Consider the following 23174-nt stretch of genomic DNA (forward strand, 5'->3'; position numbering starts at 1 on the left):
TCCCTTGCTCTAGGGGAGATATCAGTAAAAATGTTTCTGTGTGAAATACCTGAGATTTTCCTGTCTATATTCTCCTCTAGGACTTTAATGGTGTCATGGTTTATATTTAAGTCTTTTATCCACCTTGAATTTATTTTTGTGTAGGGTGTAAGTTGGTTCTCAAGTTTCATTTTTTTTTGCACATAGCTGTCCAGTTCTCCCAACACCAATTGTTGAAGAGGCTATTCTTACTCCATTTTATGTTGCTGCACCCTTTGTTGAATATTAATTGACCATAGAGACTTGGGTTTATTTCTGGGCTCTCTGTTCTGTTGCACTGGACCATGTGCCTGTTCATATGCCAGTACCAGGCTGGTTTGATTACAGTGGCTGTGTAATGAAATTTGGAATTGGATTTTTGATCCCTCCTACTTTGCTCTTCTTTCTCAAAATTTCAGCAGCTATTCGGTATTTATGATTTCATATAAATTTTTGAAGTGTTTGCTCTATGTCTGTGAAATGTGCCATTGGTACTTTAATAGGTATTGCACTGAATCGGTAAATTGCTTTGGGTAGTAGGGACATTTTGATGATGTTAATTCTTCTGATTCATGAACACAGTGTATGTTTCCATTTGTTTGTTTCTTCCTTGATTGATTTCCTCAGTGTTATGCAGTTTTCTGAATACAGGTTTTTTACCTCATTGGTTAGGTTTACTCCTAAGTATTTTATTTTTCTTTTTGCTATTTCAAATGGGATTCTTTTCTTGATTTCTCCTTCTCATGTTTCATTGTTGGTGTAAAGAAATGCCTTTGATTTCTGGATATTGACTTTGTATCCCGCTGTTTTGCCAAATTCATTTATTAGGTCAAGCAGTTTTTTTTTCCCTGAGTCTACAGGATTTTCCATGTTCACTATCATGTCATCTGCAGGCAGTGACAGTTTTGTTTCCTCCTGTCCTATTTGAATGCCTTTTATTTCGTTTTCTTGTCTGATCGCTGTGGCTAAAACTTCCAGTACTATATTGAATTGAAGTGGTGAAAGTGTGCAGCCTTGTCTTGTTCCTGATCTTAGTGGAGAAGATTTTAATTTTTGCCCATTGAATATGATGTTGGCTGTAGGTCTCTCATATATGGCTTTTATTATGTTCAGTAATACTCCCTCTATTCCCACTTTGCTGAGTGTTTTTATCATAAATGGGTGCTGTACTTTATCAAATGATTTTCCTGAATCTATTGATATGATCATGTGATTTTTCTCTTTGCTTTTGCTTATGTGATGTATTACATTTACTTATTTGTGAATATTGTACCATCCTTGCATCCCTGGGATGAATCCCACTAGGCCTGGTGTATGATCTTTGTGATGTCTTCTTGGATGCAGTTTGCCAATATTTTGTTGAGGATTTTAGCATCTATCTTCATCAGCGATATTGGCCTGAACTTTTCTTTCTTTGTTGTGTCTTTATCTGGTTTTGGAATTAGGATGATGTTGGCCTCATAAGAAGTGTTTGTGAGTCTTTCACCTTTTTGGACTTTTTGGAATAGTCTGTGAAGGATAGGGGTTAGTTCTTCCGTAAATGCTTTTTAAAATTCTCCTGTGAAACCATCTCGTCCAGGGCTTTTGTGTGTTGAAAGTTTTTTGATTACTCTTTCAATTTATTTTGCTGTTATTGGTCTGTTAACACTTTCTGCTTCTTTTTCATTGAGTTTTGGAAGATTATATTTTTCTAGAAATTTGTCCATTTCACCTAGGTTTTCAAATTTCTTGGCATACAGTTATTCGTAGTAATTTCTTACAATCCTTTTTATTTCTGTGGTGTCTGTTTTAATCTCTCCTCTTTCATTTCTGATTGTGTTTATTTGGGTGTTCTCTCTTTTTTTCTTGATGAGTCTGCTTAAAGGCTTGTCGTTTTTTTTTAAGATATTATTTATTTATTATTAGAGAGGAAAGGGAGGGAGATAGAGAGAGAGAGAGAGAGAGAGAGAAACTTCAATGTGCAGTTGCTGGGGGTTATGGCCTGCAACCCAGGCATGTACCCTGGCTGGGAATCGAATCTGGGACACTTTGGTTCCCAGCCCACGCTCAATCCACTGAGCTACGCCAGCCAGGGCAGGCTTGTTGTTTTTGTTTATCTTTTCAAAGAACCAGCTCCTGGATTCATTGATACTTAGAATCGTGCTTTTAGTCTTTATGTCATTTAATTCTACTCTGATCTTGGTTATTTTCTTCCTTCTACTTGTTCTGGCCTGTCTTTGTTGTTGTTTGTCGAGTTCTTGTAGATGTAGGGTTAGGTTGTTTGTTTGAAATATTTCTGTCTTTTTCAGGTATGCCTGTATTGCTGTGAACTTCCCTCTCTGGACTGCCTTAGCTGTGTCCCATAAGTTTTGGGTTGTTGTGAGTTCCTTTTCATTTGTTTCCAAAAACCTTTTGATTTCCTCCCTAATTTCATTCTTGACCCTTTCATTGTTTAATAGCATGCTCTTCAATCTCCATGATTTTGAGTGTTTAGGGTTTTTTTTTTAAGTTTTCTACTTTTTTAAAAAGATTTTATTTATTTTTTTAGAGAGGGAAGGGGGGGAGAGAGAGAGAGGGAGAGAGAGAGAGAGAGAGAGAGAGAGATCAATGTGTGGTTGCTGGGGGCCATGGCCTGCAACCCAGGCATGTGCCCTGACTGGGAATCGAACCTGGGATGCTTTGGTTCACAGCCCGCGCTCAATCCACTAAGTTAAGCCAGCCAGGCTGTTTCAGCATTTTTTTCCTTGCCGTTGGTTTCTAGTTTCAATCCCTTGTGATCCGAGAAAATGCTTGGTATAATTTCAATTTTCTTGAAATTGGTGAGGCTTGTTCTGTGTCCTATCATGTGGTTTATCTTTGAAAATGTGCCATGTACCTTTAGAAAGAATGTGTATTTAGCTTCTTTGGCATGGAGTGTTTTGTATATATCAGTTAAGTCCATTTCATCTAGGGTATTGTTCAGTGTCTTAATATCTTTGTTGATATTTTCTTTGGAAGATCTGTCCATTCTTGATGGGGGGGGGGTAAAATCCCCCACTATAATTGTGTTGCTGTCAATATTTTTCTTGAAGTCCTCCAAGATTTTCTTTATGTATTTCGGTGCATATAGATTTACATATTTATGTCTTCTTGGTGAGTTCTTGCCTTGAGTATTATGAAGTTACCGTCTGGGTCTCTCTTTATGGCCCTTTTTTGGAATTCTATTTTGTTTGATATGAGTATTGCTACTCCAGCTTTCTTTTCCCTTTTCTCTTGGTTGGAAAATTTGTTTCCAGCCCTTCACTTTCAGTCTGTTCCGGTCTTTTATCCTGAGGTGGGTCTCTGGTAGGAAGCATATGTGTAGGTCATGTTTTCTTATCCAATCAGCTATTCTATGTCTTTTGATTGGAACATTTAATCCACTTATGTTTAAGGTTATTATTGATAGGTACTTATTCATTGCCATTTACATACCTATGTCTCTCTCTCTCTCTCTCTCTCTCTCCCCCCCCTTTCCTTAAAGCAGTCCCTTTAGCATCTCTTGCAAAGCTCGTTTTGTGGAGGTGTGTTCTTTTAGACCTCTTTTGTATGGGAAGCTTCTTATTTGACCTTCTATCTTGACTGAGAGCCTAGGTAAGATAGTGTTGTTTGCAGACTTCTGGTTCTCATTACTTGGAATATTTCTTACCATTATTTTCTGGCTTGGAGTGTATCCATTGAGAAGTCAGCTGCTAGCCTTATTGGGGCTCTGTTGTATGTTACTTCCCGTTTCTCCCTTGCTACCTTTAATATTCTATCTTTGTCTTGAAATTTTGCCATTTTAATTATTATGTGTCTTGATGTAGGCCTCTTCGTGTTCCTCTTGATTGGGACTCTCTGTGTTTTCTGGATTTGTGTGACTTTTTCTCTCATCAAATTAGGGAAATTTTGCATCATTACTTTTTAAAATAGGTTTTCTATCCCTTGTTCTTCTTTTTCTTCTTCTGGTATCCCTATCGTATGGATATTATTATGTTTCATATTGTCTTGCATTTCTCCTAAACCCTCTTCATTCTTTCTGAGCCTCTTTTCCTTTTCTTGCTCTTTCTGGGTGTTTTTTCTACTTTGTCCTCCAATTTGCTGATCCCATCTTCTGCTTCATGGATCCTGCTTTTCATTTCTTCTACCGTGTTCTTCAGTTCAGAAACTGTATTCTTCATTTCCTCTTGGCCCTTGCTGATAGTTTCTATTTCCTTTTTCATGGTGTGTAGTTTTCAATGAGTTCACTCTAGCTTCCCTGTAGTTTCTGTTAGCTCATTGTGAGCTCATTGACCTTCCTGATAATCATTTCTTTGAACTCAATATGTGATAGTTGAGTTGCTTCTATTTCATTTAGCATTCTTTCTGAGGCTTCCTCCTTTTTCTTCATTTAGGGATTGTTTCTTTGTCTTCTCATTGTTCGTGAGACTCTTCCTGTTAGCCTCTATTTCTTAAATTGATCTGTTCTGACTTCCTGGGTTTTTGGTGTGAACTTCTGTCATAGAATACCTGTGAGAATCAGTGGTGCAGTCTCCTTTGGGTATCCTGGTGTTCACAGCTTCCCCCTACTCTTTTTTGTGATCATTTGGAGGAGTAAGGCAAGATGGTTTAACACGGCAAGAGAGTATTCTGTGATATTTACTATAGCTGGCAGTAGAGAAGAGATAGGAGATCCTTTTTCTATGTATAGTGTTAATTGTGATCTTCCACCCCACCAGCCACTTTTAGAAGGGATGGAAAGAAGATAAGACTCCTATTGAGGAGGAAAGGACTGTGAGTTGGATCTAGAAAACAGTGAGGCTGTGGGAGGTAAGATTCTGAGGTAGCGTCAGAGTAAAGAATAGTAATAGGAGTAGTGTGTAAGAGAATAGAGTTAACCACTAGAATAGTAGAGTTTGGGAAATCACAAAGTGGGCTCATATCTGTGAGGGATGTTGTATAGTATCTACAATTGTATGAAATAGGTCTTATTTACAATAATATTAGAGCTACAATCATATGACAGAATCTATGAGATCTAGATAACAAAAATAGGGAGTATAGGATCTTGAGTAGTGTATAATGGAACACAAATGAAGGACAGTAAATTAACAACACACTGTGAATGAGATAATAAGGGAAACCTATCAGACAATACAGTATAACCAGCCAAGCAAAGAAGACTATACTGAAAAAAAAAAGGAATTCCAAAATAGTATTAAGTTAAAAAATGTAAGAATAATGAGAAAAAGATAATACAATTTTGCAGTAACTTGCAGGTTCAAAAGAAAAAGTAAAAAAGCAGAAGATGGAATGCAAGAGTGATAAATTTGGAATGGAAGGAATAACACTAGGATGAAAGGGAGAGAAATATAAGGAATTGAAAGATACAAAAATAATAATTAAAAAATAAAAAGTAACTTAAAAATGACAATATCAAACAATCAAACAGCATCAATTACAAAAACAAAAACTGTTGTTGTTTTCTTACTGGCCAAGACAGTTTTTCTGGTCTTGCTGGCTTCAGCAGGCTGAGTGGCACTTGGAATGCTTTTCACTCTTCCCAGTCAGAACTCAGCCAGTCTCTCATGCCCTTCTCCCCAGAGCTGGTCTGGTGCCTTTCGGCAGGTCCCTTAGTGTGGGTCTGGGCGCTCCCAAGCATGTTCTTTGGAGCTGACTGCTGCGGTCTTCTCGGCTCCGGGGCCCCGCAGAGCACCTGCATCTTTTCCGGGTTCATGGGGTAAGCTCCAGGGATCGCCAGGGGGCACGCACTTGCCCCAATTTCCCCGCCAGGATTTCTAGGTTCCCGTGAAGCGCCCACATCTTTTCTGGGTTCACGGTGTGAGATCCGGGAATCCCGAGGGGGTGTGCACTTCCCCAAGTTTACCACCACGGGCTCCAGAATCCTGTGAATGCCCGCGCCCTTTCCTTGTTCAGGGCTGTGGGGTCTGGGTCTTCCACAAAACCACACTATCTCTGGTTTGGGAGTGAGGGTGCATGGCCAGGTCACCCTTGGTCACACAGGCTGGGGTACTCACTCTTCCCAGGGCTATGCATATGTGCTCCCAGCTCCTGTGTGATCATCTCTCAGTCCTAACTCCCCTCTCTGTGCCTTCAAGCAACAGGGCCTCCCCCCAATGCTGCTTAATCTTTGTTTGGCCGGTGAGGAAGCTGTTGACTCTGCTCTCTCCCAGGTGCCCTGAGGCAGACCCAGGGGCACCAGGCTTGGGGGCTGCAACCTCACTGGTCCTCGCGCTGATCGCTGGGCCCTTATTATCCTGAGGCAGTGTCCTTACTGTCAGGTTTTTCAATGTCCACTATAATTTTTGATGTCCTATTTTCATAAATTTTGCAATATTGTTGGCCCCTTGCTGTGTTCCTCCAAAGATCAGCCAGTTTCTCTTCCATGCATAGAGGGAAGGGGAATACACTCCATCTTACAAGGCCACTATCTTCCCGCTCTCCTTCTTTCTCAAAATTGTTGCAGCTATTTGAGTTCATTTATGGTTCCATATAAATTTCTGAAATATTTGTTGTATATCTGTGAAATATGTCATTGGTACTTTAATAAGATTGCATTGAATCTATCATTTACTTTGGGTAGTATGGAAATTTGATGATGTTAATTCTTCCAATCTAAGATTATGGTACATGTTTCCATTTGTATGTGTCTGCCTTAATTTCTTTCTTCAGTGTTGTGTCGTTTTCTGAGTACAGGGCCTTTACATCCTTGGTTAGGTTTATTCCCAGGTAGTTTATTTTTTCTTGTTGCTATAGCAAATGATATTTTTTTAATAATTTCTGTTTTTGATATTACATTGTGTACAAAAATGCCTTTGATTTCTGAATATTGACTCTGTTTCCCGCTGTTTGCCAAAATCACTTATTAGATCCAGTAGTTTTTTGGCGGAGTCTATAGGATTTTCTATATGCGCTATCATGTCAAGCTATTACAGTTTTGCTTCCTCCTTTCCAATATGGATGCCTTTTATTTCTTTTTCTTGTTTGATTGTTGTGGCTAGGACTTCTGATACTATGTTGAATTGGAGTGGTGAAATCAAGCATCCTTCTCTTCCTCCCAATCTTAGTGGAAAAGCTGTATGTTTTTGCCTTTTGAGTATGATGTTGACTGTCCATCTCTCATATATGGCATGCTTTATTATGTTCAACAATACTCCCTCTATTCCCACTTTGCTAAGTGTTTTATCATAAATGGGTGTCGTACCTTATCAAATGCTTTTCCTGCATCTTTTGATATGATTATGTGATTGTGGTCTTTCAGTTTGTTTTGTGATGTATTATGTTTGTTGATTTGCAAATATTGTACCATCCATGTATCCCTGGGATGAATCCCACTTGATCATGGTGTATGATCTTTTTAAGGTACTGCTAGATGTGGTTTGACAATATTTTTTTGAGGATTTTAGTGTCTATGTTCATCAGCAATATTGGCCTGACATTTACTTCTTTGTGGTATCTTTATCTGGTTTTGGGTTAGGATGATGCTGGCTGCATAAAAAGACTTTAGGAGTCTTCTACTTTTTGGGATTTTTTTTTTAATAATTTGGAATATAGGTTAGCTTTTCCCTTAAATGCTTTGTAAAATTCTCCTGTGAAACCTTCTGGTCCAGGGCTTTTGTGTCAGAAGCTTTTTGATTACTGCCTCAATTTCTTTTGCTGTTATTGGTCTGTTCAGGCTTTCTGCTTCTTCTTCATTCAGTTTTGGAAGATTATATTTTTCTAGAAATTTGTCCATTTCACCTAGGTTTTCAAATTTCTTGGCATACAGTTCTTTGTAGTAATTTCTTACAATCCTTTGTATTTCTGTCGTATCAGTTGTAATCTCTCCCCTTTCATTTCTGATTGTGTTTATCTGGGTCTTCTCTGTCTCTGTCTCTCTCTCTCTCTCTCTCTCTCTTTATGAGTCTGCTTAAAGGCTTGTCAACTTTGTTTACCTCTTCAAAGAACTAGCTCCTCGATTCATTGATCCTTAGAATTGTGCTTTTAGTCTCTATGTCATTTAATTCTGCTATGATCTTGGTTATTCCCTTCCTTTTAATTGCTCTGGGCTGTCTTTGTTGTTGTTCCTATAGTTCTTACAGGAGTAGGGTTAGGTTGTTTATTTGAAATGTTTCTATCTTTTTTAGGTAGGCCTGTATTGCTAGGAACTTCCTCTTGAGGACTGCCTTCACTGTGTCCTATAAGTTTTGGACTGCTGTGAGTTCATTTTCATTTCTTTCCAGAAACTTCTTGATTTCTTCCTTAATCTCATTCTTGACCCATTAATTGTTTAATGGCATGCTATTTGATCTTTGACAGTGGGGTGTTAAAATCCCCTACTATATTTGTGTTGCTGTCAATATCTTTCTTGAGGTCTTCCAAGATTTTTTTTTAATGTATTTGGGTGCTCCTATGTTGGGTGCATATATATTTACAATGTTTATGTCTTCTTCATGTATTCTTCCTTTGAGTATTATAAAGTGACCTTCTGGGTCTCTCTTTATGGCCCTTTTTTGGAAGTCTATTTTGTTTGATATGAAGATTGCTACCCTGACATTTTTTTCCTTTCCATTTGCTTGGAAAATTTGTTTCCATCCCTTCATTTTCAGTCTTTGTAGGTCTTTTGCTTTGAGGTGGGTCTCTTGTAGTCAGCATATGTGTGGGTCATGATTTCTTATCCATTCAGCGATTCTATGTTTTTGATTGGGGCATTTAATCCATTTACATTTAAGGATATTATTAATAGGCAGATATTCATTGCCTTTTTTTTTGTACCTGTGTTGTTCTCTCTCTTACTGTTTTTCTTCCTGTTTTTAAAAGAGACCCTTTAGCATCTCTTCCAGAGTGGATTTGGAGGAGGTGTATTATTTAAGGTTGCTTTTGTCTGGGGAGTTCCTTATTTGGCCTTTCATTTTAATTGAGAGCCTTGCTGGATAGAGTAGTCTCAATTGCAAGTGCTTGGTTTTCATGACTTGTAATATTTCTTGCCATTCTCTTTTGGCTTGGAGTGTTTTCATTGAGAAGTAAGCTTCTAGTCTCATCGGGGTTCCCTTGTATGTTACTTCTTGTTCCTCTCTTTCTGCCTTTAAGATTCTTTCTTTGTCTTGGAATTTTGCCATTTTAATTATGATGTGATTTGAAGTGGGCCTCTTTGGGTTCCTCTTGATTGGACTGTCTGTGTTTCCTGGATTTGTGTGACTTTTTCTCTCATCAAATTAGGAAAGTTTTCCATCATTACTTTTTCAAATAGGTTTTCTATCCCTTGCTGCTGCTGCTCCTCCTCCTCCTCCTCCTCCTCCTCTTCTTCTTCTTCTTCTTCTTCTTCTTCTTCTTCTTCTTCTTCTTCTTCTTCTTCTTCTTCTTCTTCTATCCCTATTATATGTCTGTTATTATGTTTCATGTTGCCTTGCATTTCCCTTAAGCCCTCTTCATTTTTTCTGATTCTCTTTTTCTTTTTCTTGTGTTGTCTGGATGTTTCTTTCTGCCTTGTCCTCCAGCTCACTGATCTGATCCTCTGCTTCATCTAACCTGCTTTTCATTCCTTCTACTGTTTTCTTCAATTCAGAAATTGTATTCCTCCTTTCCTCTTGGCCCTTGTTGATAGTTTCTATTTTCTTTTTTTTATGTTGATATAGTTTGCAGTGAATTCCTTTTAGTTTCCTTGTATTTTCTGGTAACTCTCTCTGAGTTCATTGAGGTCCCTGATGACCATTGGTTTGAACTCAATATCTGATAGGTGACTTGCCTCTATTTCACTTAGCATTCTTTCTGAGGCTTTCTCCTTTCCTTTCATTTGGGGTTGTTTCTTTGTCCTTCCATTGTTTTGAGACTCCTCTTTTAGCTTCTGCTTCTTAAATTGATGTGTTGTGATTTCCTGGGTTTATGGTGTGAACTTCTATGGTAGAAGACCTGAGAAATTCTGTGTGCAGTCTCATTGGTCTCCTGTGCTCACTGGTCTTGGGCTGTCATTTATGTTGGCTCTGTGCATGTTTTTCAGTTTTTATTGTTGCTGAGTCTTTCTTTGGTGGGTCCTTCCCTCCAGCTGGTTAACTGAGGGTCATTCTGTCCACCACATCTTGTATTCTTTTGTGCAGGTGTGGGAAGGTTGTGTTAAATCTGGGTCTTCCATATGTATGAGGTTTTGAGGCTTCTCTCTCACTCTTGTTCCATTGTTTGTTCTGAGTAATTTCCCCACCGTTTAGTTGTAATTCCAGATTGTTCCTGGGTGGAGTTTAGTGTGGCTTCCACTCCCTCCTTCCCCTTCTTCAGTTGTTATCTGTTGGTGGTTCCTTTGTTGGTCAGTTTCATATTCCAGCAGGTATACTGGTGTTCACAGTTCCCACCTACTTGTCTGATTTTTCAATGTCCTCTACAGTTTTGACTTCCAATCTTCATATATGCTGGGAATCCATTGACTGTTCATTCTGTTCCTCAGAATATCAGTTAGGTGTTCCACCTGTGCACAGGGGGAAGTGGACTCTGCTCCCACATATCTTGTTGACATCTTTCTGTCTCCTTTGTAACATCTGAGGCACTGCTTCTGAAGCTTTATTGTGTATATGAATACCTGAAGATGCTTAAGTGCAGAGACTGAACTCATTCTGGTAAATGCCTAGATATTCTGCACAAATAGCTCCACCAGATGCCAGTGTTTCTAGAGCTTTTTCATATGGAATATGTTTCTTCCAAACAATAACCTTTGTTAAGTTTTAGTTATTCATGAGCACTTTAAAAAATAACTTCCCAAATACATTTTATCTGTTCAATCTCCTGTTTAAAAATCTCTGGAGTAGAGGAATCCTCCTTTCCTTCCCTTTTTGCCTTCCATTTCTTTTACAAAGCATTGAGTTCAGAGCACTGGATAAGAGTCAATAAACCTAGTGTGTGACAGTTACAGAGAGAAGAGCATTAAATTAAGAGTCAGAAAACCAGGGCTCAAGTCCAAAGCCATGCTACTGTCCAGCTGGGTGACATTGGGCAAGCCACTTCCTCTCTTTGTACTTGATCTTGCCAATAATTAAAAATGATGGCTTTGATCTCCATACCCTCTAAATACCCTTTGATTGAAGGTTGTTTTCATGCTCAGATTTGAACTAGAATAAAGTGTTATTTCAGGTGTGTGGTGCCTTTCAGGATAAATTTTCTTCTATTGGAAGATGTAGTGTCATCTCCGTTGCTGTAATGTCATGGGACCTGCTTATTAATCAATAAAAATAATGGGGTAATGTGTAGGGCTTTACAAATGAGTAGCCACAGATTTAATAATCTATAATATGTAAACTTGATAAATCTATCTTTTATTGTTGTGCTTAAGTATAACATAAGGTGACAAATGTTGCCCCACTTATCTTGAGCAACTGAGCATTTAGTTATTTGACATAATTTAAATGTTTTGCATCAGTCTCTTAAGCTACTCGCATATGAATAAGAAACATTTCAGGTCACTTTCAAATGGTTATTTTTATTTACTTTTACTGAGTAATGATACTCTAAATCTCTATAAAAGAGAGACATTTTCCCTTTTGTCTCCCTTTCTTAAATATCTAGTGACTCTTCTCTTAGTGATAACAAGGACAATGCTAAATAAGATAGTTAAAGCAATTTACCATCACAGACATTTTCACATACATTATCTTATTATTTGAGGGTCACAGCGATTTCTGGAGATACTGGTGAGAAAAGTCAAGCCTTAGAGAGCCAAACTGGCATTAAATGACAAAGCTCTTGTGGATGAATCCAGGCCTTCTGGTTTTGCCCTGCTTCACTCATTAGGCACTTTTCAAGTGTGAGATACTTTTCAGAGGGAGCATTTGAAAGTTTTAATCAATTATTCTCAAGCATTAATCAATCACTTCTGCTAATAATAGTGAAGCCCTACTATATGCTATGTAATGCCCTTAGGCACTGGGGAGATAAAAGTGACTAAACTGTTGTATTTTCCATAAGCAGAATAATGGTCCCCAAAGATGTCCATGTTCTAAGCCCCTAAACCGGTAAATACAATACTTACAAAGCAAGAGAGACTTTGTAATGTGATTAACTTAAAGATCTTGAGCACCAGAGATGATCTTTGCCAGGGTGATCTGCTGACCAAGATTGTACAAGTGGACCCTAAAGGTAATCACAGGGTTGTTTTGTAAGGTGAAGGAGGGTCAGAGTCAGAAGAGATGTGATGACAGAAGCAGAGGTGAGAAAGAGATTTGAAGATGGTATGCTGCTAGCCGTGAAAGTAGAGGAAGAGGTCACAGGCCAATGGAGGTAGGTGACCCATAGAAGCCAGAAAAAAAAAAACACAATTGTCCCTCAGAGCCTTCAGGGAATGCAAATCTGCTATCACCTTGATTTTAGATGAGACCCATTTCAGTCTTCTGATGTCCAGAACCAAAAGAATAAATCTGTTGTTTGAAGCCACTGAATTTGTTCTAATTTATTACAGCAACCACGGGAAACTGATACGGTGGCTGTCTCAAAGGACTCACCTTCTATTATAGTAAACAGATCAGTCGGGGTAAGTGAGGGCAAAGAGGCACTGTGGAGTGCTGGGCAGTGGAGACAAGAGGCTCTGAATCCAGCCTGGAGGGAAGGTGCACAGTGAGGATTCCTCAAGAAAGTAACAGGAAGATGAGCCACAAACATCTGAGTACAGTTTTTCTGTGTGTCACTGTGCCCAAGGTAGGGTTACTCCAACAGGAAATGAACCTTCCATTTATCTTGAAGGGTGAGGGACAAAGCACTAGAGGACCTATTGTTCCTGATGATTCTGTACCCAGACCCAGTCTATTTGGAGTCCTTGGCAGAGGCATCCTATCTGCTTCCATGGAGCACACTGGTTGGTTATCGATTATACATCTGTGTGCAATCTACATACATTTGATATATGAATATATATGTATATACACACACTTATATATCAGCATACTATTCAATAACCATGAACTTAGAGACTTGCTGTGGAATTTGAAACAGCTGAAGCTTGAAGTTGATCATCTTTCCAGTATGTGTTAGAGCATACATTACAATGAATGGAAGTAATTATAGGCAGATTAAATGACGGTGCCATGGTTTATTAGAGTATGATTTCTCAAGCCATTCAGTACTCTAAATAACAATAAATTATATTAGATTTCTGATATTATTTGAGCATGTAAAGGGCTATGGATCTATGGGTATCTGATACTTGAAAAGCTTCAGCATTCAGTTTTTGTTGAATTTGTAATTAACAAATGAAACTAAGCTAATCATAGTAAATTGTTCATTTGACAACATTCTTGTTGTTGAGAACACTGTGTGCTGAGGAACAAGGATGTGAAGTGCTGCAGAGTGTGGGCCTATGTGTGCTCTTGTATGTCACAATACCGATCAACAAATGAATGCCTCTATCACACCATATCCAAATGGTGTGTTACTGTGATAAAATGCTTCATCCTTGCAGGCTGCTGATTCATCTGGCTTGAACAGTATATGTTCATCAATTATTGCTTTATATTGAAAGGCACAGTTTAATTTTGCTCAAGATTGGCTGGCACTTTCCCAAGAAAATATCAGTAATCTGAGGAGTTTTAAAAGTAATGTGTGAAATGTATGTGAAACAGGTAGAAAGAAGCTGCTGGTGGCTTATGCTAATCAAAATTCCTCCTAGTAATTGCAAGCACCTTAGAAAGAAAAAGGCATTAAAGGCTTCAAAACTGCACAGAATTTAGATTCAAAGACACAGTAACTGGTAGATTGTCACACTCTATCATTTATTCCCTTTAGTTTCTATACCTAAAAAAAGTACTCATCTTGTATAATGAAATTTACAATAAGCCAAGAGTAGTGCTTAGGTTCTTTTGATGTTTCAGAAAAGGGCCCTTCTGGACAGTGTGCATGTTGGTTATTAAGATATTAGGGACCACAATGTCAGTGACTACTTAATATAATTTTGTTTTACTAGTTTAATGTGCACTAGTGATACTCAGTTGAGTCTTAGCATCAATACACTCATAATATATGGTGCAGTGCCTTCATATAGTGCATTGGGTATAAGCATATTAAACATATTACACAGAGCTCAACACCTCACATATTATTGATAAATAATGCACCAATTAGGTAATACAGCAGTCATAAAAATAAACACTGGCATATGTGTACAAGGTCTAAATGAAAATGATATTGAGGGAACAAGTGAGAATAGATAATTGGAGTTAATAAAATAGGACCAACATAGGATATACTGTTACAGTAAGCTCCAAAGCACAAAATCTTTTATTGGTTTGAAGCAGAGCACTGAAACCAATATTGTTTAAGCCAAGTGGGTGATTAAGTAGATCTAGACAATCTCTTTTTAGGCTAGTACTGCCCAACAGAAATATGTGAGCCACAAATGCAAACCAGATATGTAAGTTTAAATTTTCTAGTTTCCATGTTAAAAAAGTGAAGAGAAACAGGTGAAATTAATTTTAATAACATTTTATTGAACTCACTGTATGCCAAATACCATTTCAACTGCAATCTGTGTAAAATTATAAATTATGTATTTAATACTATTTTCATATGCTTTGAGATCTGGTGTGTCTTATGCTTATAGCATATTTCAGTTCAGACAAGCCATTTTACAAATACATAGTTTGGCTGGTGGCTACCATTTTAGACATTGCAGTTTTAGATTATTGCATTATAATCTCTTTCCTCTTCTTCCTATATTGTATACTCCTTTGGATAAGTGGTTCCTTAGAAGGTTGTGACAGTGAGATTGAATGTGTTAACTGAAGGGACTGAGATTCAGAGTGGCCTATGACTTGCTCAAGGTCACACACCTTTAAGTGGCAGAATCACTCTCTGAGGCCTTTCCACTATGTGGTCTCCTCCTTTCAAAAGGCCATCTTATATGTATCCCTCTATTTCATTGTTTTCCAAAAAAAATCATCTTTATTGACTATTAGCTAGTCCATTCATAATGATAACCCATAGAAAGCTGTTTTCAAAAAACCTTAAAATTATCTCACTTTGCTTCTAACACTTAGCAACTTTTCTCATATTCTGAAAGAATAGAAGTAGCAAGCATTTTGCAATTAGAGCACAGGATGATTTAATAGAAAAGAAGAGTGCTCTTGGACACAAACAGCTAGCCCTCATACATGACTCTGCTGACCATTAACTGAGTGACAGTGTGAATATTAAGCAGTTAGCCCTTATGGGTCTCAGTGTCTTCCATCTGTGAAATGGGAGATTATAGTGCCTGTCTAACCTATTTCTCAGGGTTGACACAAGTCTCATGCAAGATTATACTTGTGTAAGTGCTTTGTGAAGTGAAAAGTACCATGCAAGTATAAAATTCTGTTGCTTTTCTAAATAGGAGCAACATTTTAAAAATCCTGGTATGTACCAGATTCAGTTATTTAATTTGTAATTACATTAACAACATGGGAATCTACTCACCTTGAAAAAAATATACCACTACAGATAAGGCTAAGTTTTCCTAAATTAACCCTGAATTTCTATTCCTTCCTTTTAACCACCCACTGCAAGTCCACTTTATATAAGCATTTTGTCAAGATGTGAATATTTATGTTAAGGTCCAAGACTAGATATAACAGAAGCAATCAGCATACCCATAATTGTGAATGACAAGCTGGACTGGCAACCTCAGGTAAAGAGACACCCCTCCACAGCAGAGTACATCTGTACCAATACTGTTGCTCTGTGCTGCCACATGTAATATACTTATCACATGTGTAAGGGAGTATGTGTATGCACTATGCCAAGACACAGGAATGAATTTTGCTTTTGTGGATAAATCGACTGGATCCATACTAGATTCCTGGGATAAACCTGCCTCTCATATTGACTCAAAGATTCTTTTTATAAGATCTGGAAAAAATAAAAGCTAGAACTTTTTTCATATCATCTGACAGGAATATTGGCTATTAACTTACTATGGCAGTAGCTGCAGTAGAAAATTTTCTCTTTATTCAGTGAGAGCAGTAGAGGAGAAGAAAAGCTGCCAAACACAACCATGGCAACTTAAATAATGATAATATTATAATGATGATAGAAATAAGAACTGCTATCTGATCAAGTAATTTTTGTTTAAAATATGAAATTTTACAGTATTTAATTGCAAGGCAATATCCACTTTTATTCACTGTTCTTCAGAAAACAAATACAAAATAACAGAAGATTTTAATAACAATAGTGAGAATAGCTAAAATAAACATTGTCAACCAGGTTGTTATCAGGGATATGATTAACATTTGTCTTTTCAAAAGATGAACATGTTGTTTTAATTTCCTTTTTAAATATCCACAACAGGATCTCCAAGTATTTAAATAAAGGAGAGACAGTTTATTAGAACAGAAGGAAACTATCTAGATATATTGGTAACACCTTCCTTGCAAGCATTTCTGACAGCAACCCTATGTTGAAGAGATAATTGCATAAATTGACAGTTATTATCATTTTTAATAAATAACCCTTATTTTTTTTCCTTCCCTCCCTCTGATGCTTCTACACAATTGTGTTCAAAAAGCATATTTTCTGTGGGACCATTTGTATTACAGAGTGATTGAACTCTGATTTGCACATCAATTACCCACCTTTATGGAGATTTTCATGCTCTCCTAGCTGACATCAATGAAGCGTAACTGCGTAAATGCTTTATTTCATACCAGTTTTGGATAACTGAGACTGATAACCAATCATATCGAGAAACAATATGCTATAATACATGAAACAATAACTGTTTCCCTTTGAAATCTCATCGATTCTTTATGAGTTCACCATTCATATGCTTATCTCAATAATCAATTTCTTTCTATAAGACTCTTCCTATCAGTATCACAAGTGCAATTCGATGTTTATACTTGAATATAAGCATTCGTAAAACCAGAGTCTCATTTTTCAGCTTCCCTAAAGAGCAGAAAATCTTGCTGTTTCTTGACAGTATGGTAGACCAGTTTCAGTGAAACATGAACAATCCAAGGAACTGAATTTGTGTGCATCTTTAATCTATCGTTCACTTCTCCATGTTTGTCCCATGGGATCATCTTAAGTGTCACTTGGTTAGTGTGTACCTGAGCTATCTGATAAGCAGAATGTGAACTCCTTCCTTGTTCAAGGTCCATCTGGAACAGCTGCCTGATTTTCTTCCCACCGCATGTCAACCTGAGGATGTTCCTACAGCACTTTGTTTCCGTAGTCACAGCATTATTTTAGAGTGGATTTACCTTTCCTTCTGGGCTGTGAATTTCTTGAAGGCTTATGCTATGCCTTATTCTTTTTCTCAGAACCAAACTTTGTATTTCATGTGATGTAAGCACTCAGTAAATGTTTGTTGATTAAATAGATAAATAAATTAATATATAAATTAATATCTTTGTCAATATGTGTCACTGAACTTGGGAAGAAGAAATACATTTGCCTGTTCTTTCTTCTTTCAGTCAGTCAAAACATATTTTTGATACCGGAACACTAAATTTGACATGTTTCCAGATAAATGGGAAGCAGAAATGTGTTATTCCTTTCTGGTGACACTTTCATTTAACACTCACAGTTCTCTATCAGTCAGAGCAGGAAAGGCAGAAGGAAGGATGGTTTAGAAAGCCAAAAGAGAGTTGCATTGGGGTAGAAGGAAGATGAATGGATAACATGTAATTTGGAGTAAAAAAAAGTTTAATTCTAAGAACTTAGTTATCTATATTCACTGTGATGAAGCTCAGCATTTTCATTGTGAACTGGCTCAGAAATGCAGTGTGGGTGTACTAGTTTTCTAGGCATGCTGAAACAAAGTACCACAAAGTACTTTGGGAGGTTTAAATAACACACTTACTTTCTCTGTTCTGTAAGCTAGAAATTTGAAATCAAGGTATCACCAGGTTTGGTTCCTTCTGAGGGTTGTGAGGGAAAATCTGTTCCAGGCCTCCTCCCAAGATTCTGGCAGTTTTCTGGCAATTATTGATCTTCCTTGGTTTATAGCAGCATCACCCTGATCTCTGCCTTTATTTTCACTTAGCATTTTCCCTGTGTGTGATTGTGCTCAAATTTCCCCTTTTTATAAGGTCACCTGGCATATTGGATTAGGGGCTCACCATACTGTATTAGGACCTAATCTTATATAACTATATTCACAATGACCCCATTTTCAGATAAGGTCACATTCTGAGCTATGGGGGGTCAGGACTTCACCATATGAATTTTGAGGAAAAATTCATATGGGGGGCACATAGTTAGGCATCCTGTCAAGGGAGAGAAGTGTAACTCAGGAAGAAGTCATAACTATAGGTCCATGTGACACATGAGAAAACAAGCCTGACATCATGGGAGTGTGTATAGGGCAGCAGGAGCAGGCTTTGCCTGTCAGTTTCTTGCTGCAGTATTGATTTCAGGATCCTGAAAGTATTCTTAGGCCATAGTTCTGTGGGGTTGATTATGACATGGACAGTCAAGGGCTGAAAGGGTAAGCCTTAAAGAGATAGAATTTGTGAGGTAAAAATTAGTGAAAACAGGCATATCAAAGACTTTGGTGGGACATGAAAATAGAATTAGCTTAAAACTGTCAACTATAAACTGCTCATTAAGGGTGCTAATTTCCTCAGTTTAAAAATAATTAAGACAGAGTATTCAAGATGGCGTCGGAGTAGGAAGGAGCAGATTCGGCTTCCCTCTGTTCAGGGGAGAAAATCCTGGCCTATCTATGGTGTAGAGAAGCAAGCAACCAACATACTTCAGCATATGTGAAAATAGGGGACCAAGGATTGTGGCAAAACTGAAAAACCAGACCCTAAGAAGAGTACTGCAACAAGGTAGGGTCCCAGGGACCAGTGCAGGGTCCGGGGGCTGCAGCCCCAGGCCCAGTGCTTCCTGCTAGGTTTGCCACAGAGTCCTTGGGAGAGAGCTGGGATAACTGCTCCCTCCCGGGCCAAACAAGGTCTGAGCAGCACTGGGAGGAATCCAGGTCCTAGCAAACGCACAAGGGCTGTGAGCCCATTTGGAGGCTGTGGACACCAGAGGGGCTGGGTCATGCAGTGGGGCCCTGATCCCCACAGACACTGGTCTGGCTGGAGAGTTTGGCTGCGGAAGAAGCCAGGCCATTGTGTGGAGCCACAGGCTTGAACAGGAGAAATTTCTCAAGAGAAAGGAGTGAAAAGACAGATACTGTTTGGGGAATTCTCCTACAGTGATCAATTGCTCCAGCCTACCTGCCACCAAGCCTAGGGCACACAGACACTTGCAAGTGCGCTCTGGGAGAGCATCCCCGCAACCCAGTCCACAGCAGTAACCTTGGGGAAAGGCTTAATTCCCACACCCAGAGCACAAGGCTGAGGAGCCACATTATCTTCCCAGATAGTGCAAGAGCCAGTGCACGCTCCACTGACCTAGGAAGAAAAGCCATACCAATCACCCCTCATCCTGGCACAGCCAGCAGGAGCAGAAAAACCGGTTTGGCCACTTTGAAACCAAAAGACTTTTTAATTTTATTCTATTTTTTAACAATTCTTAATTTTTTAATTTTTATTGTTTTTATTCTCTTTTGCTTTCTTTTCCCTCTCTTTCCTGATTTCTGGTTTTATTCCTTTCTCCTTCATTTCCTCCAATTTTATCTCTTCTTCCTTCATTTTCCCTTTTTTATTTTTATTTTTAAAATTATTTTCTAAATACCTACAAGTGAAACAAAATCCTGGATCTGTGAAAAGACCAAAGTTGAACCCAAAGAAGGGACATCACAACAGCTGGCACAGTGAGACAAATTTCACTCTGCTACTACAGAGAACCTGCAAGTTATTGCATATTTGTATTATCATTATTTTTCCAGTATTCTTACATCTTTTTTTAATAGTATTTTTGTATCCCTCTTCTTTTTGTATAGTCTGCTTTGCTAGGTGGGTTATATTGTATGACCTAACAGGTTTCCCCTGATATCTCTTTTATAGTGTATTGCTAATCTACTGTCCTTTCATCCACCTGTGTCCAATTAGCACACTACTCGAGATTCTGTACTCCGTATTCTTGTTACTTAGATCTCAAAGATTCTGTCATATTATTGTTGCCCTAATATTATTGTAAATAATTATTGTTCCATGCAATTGTAATTACTTCACAACACCCCTCCCAGACCTTAGCTCATTTCAAACTTTCCTGAACTATATTAGTGTAGTGGTTAACTATATTTTCTCACACACTACACCTATTTACTATCCTTTACTCTCACCTTACCTCAGAATCTGACCTCCCACAACCTCCCTGCTTTATAGATCAAACTCACAATTCTTTTGTCCTCAACAAGAGTCTTATATTCTTTCCATTCTTTCTAAAAATCAGCTAGCTGGGTGGAAAATCACAGTTAACACTATACATAGTCAAAGGATCTCCTATCTCTTCTCTACTGGCTGCTACTGTAAATATCATACAATATTCTCTTGCTGTTTTAAATCATTTTGCCTTCCCCCTCCAACTGATCACAAAAAAGAGTAGGTGGAAGTGGTAAACACCAGGATACCCAATGGAAGAGGAAACCCAACAACAAAGGAACCACTAACAGATAACAACAGAAGAAGGTGAAGGAGAAAGTGGTAACCACACAAACCTCAATCTAGGACGTATCTGGAAATACAACGAAACAGTAGAGACAGTACCTAATACAAACAACTGAACAAGAGCGAGAGAGAACTCTTAAAACCATACACACAGAAGAACCAGCTTCAACACAACCTGCCCTCACCAGCACAACAAAATACAAGAGGTGATGGACAGAGAGACCCTCATTTAACCAGCTGGTGAGAAGGAACGACCAAAGAAATACCCAACAACAATCAAAACCGAAAGGCAAACACAAAGCCAACTTAAATGACAGCCCAGGACCAGTGATCTCAGGAGATCAAGGAAACTGCACCACTGAAACTCACTGTTATTCTACTACAAAAGTTCACACCACAGACCCAGGGAGCCAGAAAAGATCAATTTAAGATGCTGAGGCTAACAAGAAGAGTCTCAGAAACAATGGGAAGACAAAGAAACAGTCCCCAAATGAAAGGAAAGGAGGAAGCCTCAGAAAGAATGCTAAATAAAATAGAGGCAATTCAACTATCACATATTGAGTTCAAAGCAATGGTCATCAGGAAGCTCAATGAGCTCACAATGATCTACCAGAAACTACAGGGAAGTTACAATGAACTCACTGAAAACTACATCACTGTGAAAAAGGAAATAGAAACTATCAACAAGGGCCAAGAGGAAATGAAGAATACAATTTCTGAACTGAAGAACACAGTAGAAGGAATCAAAAGCAGGATCGATGAAGCAGAAGATCGGATCAATGAGCTAGAGGACAAAGTAGAAGAAAACACCCAGAAAGAGCAAGAAAAAGGAAAAAGAGGCTCAGAAAGAATGAAGAGGGATTAAGAGAAATGCAAGACAATATGAAACATAATAATATCCGTATAATAGGGATACCAGAAGGAGAAGAAGAAGAACAAGGGATAGAAAACCTATTTGAAAAAGTAATGATGGAAAACTTCCCTAATTTGATGAGAGAAAAAGTCACACAAATACAGGAAACAGAGAGTTCCAATCAAGAGGAACCCAAAGACGGTCACGTCAAGATATATCATAATTAAAATGGCAAAATACCAAGACAAAGGAAAATCTTAAAAGCAGCAAGGGAGAAACAGGAAGTACCATACAAGGGAGCCCCAATAAGGCTAGCAGCTGACTTCTCAATGGAAACACTCTAAGCCAGAAGAGATTGGCAAGAAATATTCCATGTAATGAGAACCGTGGTTCTCAGAGGTCTGCAACCAAGGCTAATTTACCCTGCAAGGCTCTCAAACAAGATAGAAGGTCAAATAAGAAGCTTCCCAGACAAAAGAAGTCTAAAAGAATACACCTCCACTAAACCAGTGCTGCAAGAGATGCTAAAGGGCCTGCATTAAGGTAAAGATGGAAGAGAGAGAGAGAGAGAGAGAGAGAGAGAGAGAGAGAGAGAGAGAGGGAGAGAGAGACAGGTACAAAAATGGCAATGAATAAGTACCTATCAGTAATAACCTTAAACGTCAATGGATTAAATGCTCCAGTTAAAAGACATAGAATAGCTGAATGGGTAAGAAAGCACGACCCACACATATGTTGCCTACAAAAGACCCACATCAGGACAAAAGATCAACACAGACTAAAAGTGAAGGGCTGAAAACAAATTTTCCAGGAAAATGGACAGGAAAAAAAAGCTAGGGTAGCAATACTCATATCAGACACAATAGACTTCCAAAACAGGGCCATAAAGAGAGACCCAGAAGGTCACTTCATAATACTCAAGGGAAGAATCTACCAAGAAGACAAAAACATTGTAAATATATATGCACCCAACATAGAAGCACCCAAATACATAAAGAAAATCTTAGAGGACTTTAAGAAGGATATTGATAGCAACACAATTATAGGAGGGGATTTTAACACCCCACTGTAAAAAATGGACAGATCTTCCAAACAAAATATCAATAATGATATTGTGGCATTGAACAATGCCCTAAAGGAAATGGACTTAACTGATTTATATAGAGCCCTTCATCCCAAAGAAGCAAAATAAACATTCTTTTCAAATGCACATGGAACATTTTCAAAGATAGACCACATGGTAGGACACAAAGTAAGCCTCAACAAATTAAAGAAAATTGAAATTGTACTAAGCATTTTCTCTTACCACAAGGGACTGAAACTGGAAACCAACCACAAGGGAAGAAACCCAAAACCCTCAAAATCATGGAGATTGAATAGCATGCTATTAAACCATGAATCGGTCAATAATGAAATTAGGGAAGAAATCAAAAAGTTTCTGCAAACAAATGAAAATGAACTCACAATAACCCAAAATTTACGGGAAACAGCCAAGGCAGTCCTGAGAGGGAAGTTCATAGCGATACAGGCCCACCTAAAAAAGGTAGAAACATTCCAAACAAACAACCTAACCCTACATCTACAAGAACTCGAGGAACAACAACAAAGACAGCCCAGAGCAAGTAGAAGGAAGGAAATAACCAAGATGAGAGCAGAATTAAATGACATAGAGACTAAAAGCACAATTTTAAGGATCAATGAATCCAGGAGTTGGTTCTTTGAAAAGATAAACAAAATCGAAAAGCCTTTAAGCAGGATCATCAAGGAAAAAAGAGAAAGGATCCAAATAAACACAATCAGAAAATAAAGGGAAGAGATTAGAACTGACACCATGG

General features: G+C 38.2%; 1 protein-coding gene across 1 annotated transcript in view; it reads left to right on the plus strand.

Annotated features, from left to right (window-relative positions):
• The first annotated feature begins 12145 nt into the window (after positions 1 to 12145).
• Positions 12146 to 23174, plus strand: part of AFF2 (AF4/FMR2 family member 2) — a 572513-nt gene continuing 561484 nt past the window's right edge. Inside the window, exon 1 of the mRNA XM_045820496.1 lies at positions 12146 to 12231. Coding sequence (XP_045676452.1) covers positions 12146 to 12231 — 86 coding nt within the window. The remainder of the gene's footprint in view (positions 12232 to 23174) is intronic.

This window comes from Phyllostomus hastatus, unplaced genomic scaffold (assembly GCF_019186645.2).
Source record: "Phyllostomus hastatus isolate PE091 unplaced genomic scaffold, TTU_PhHast_1.1 phas_scaffold_397, whole genome shotgun sequence".
Classification (NCBI taxonomy): Eukaryota; Metazoa; Chordata; class Mammalia; order Chiroptera; family Phyllostomidae; genus Phyllostomus; species Phyllostomus hastatus.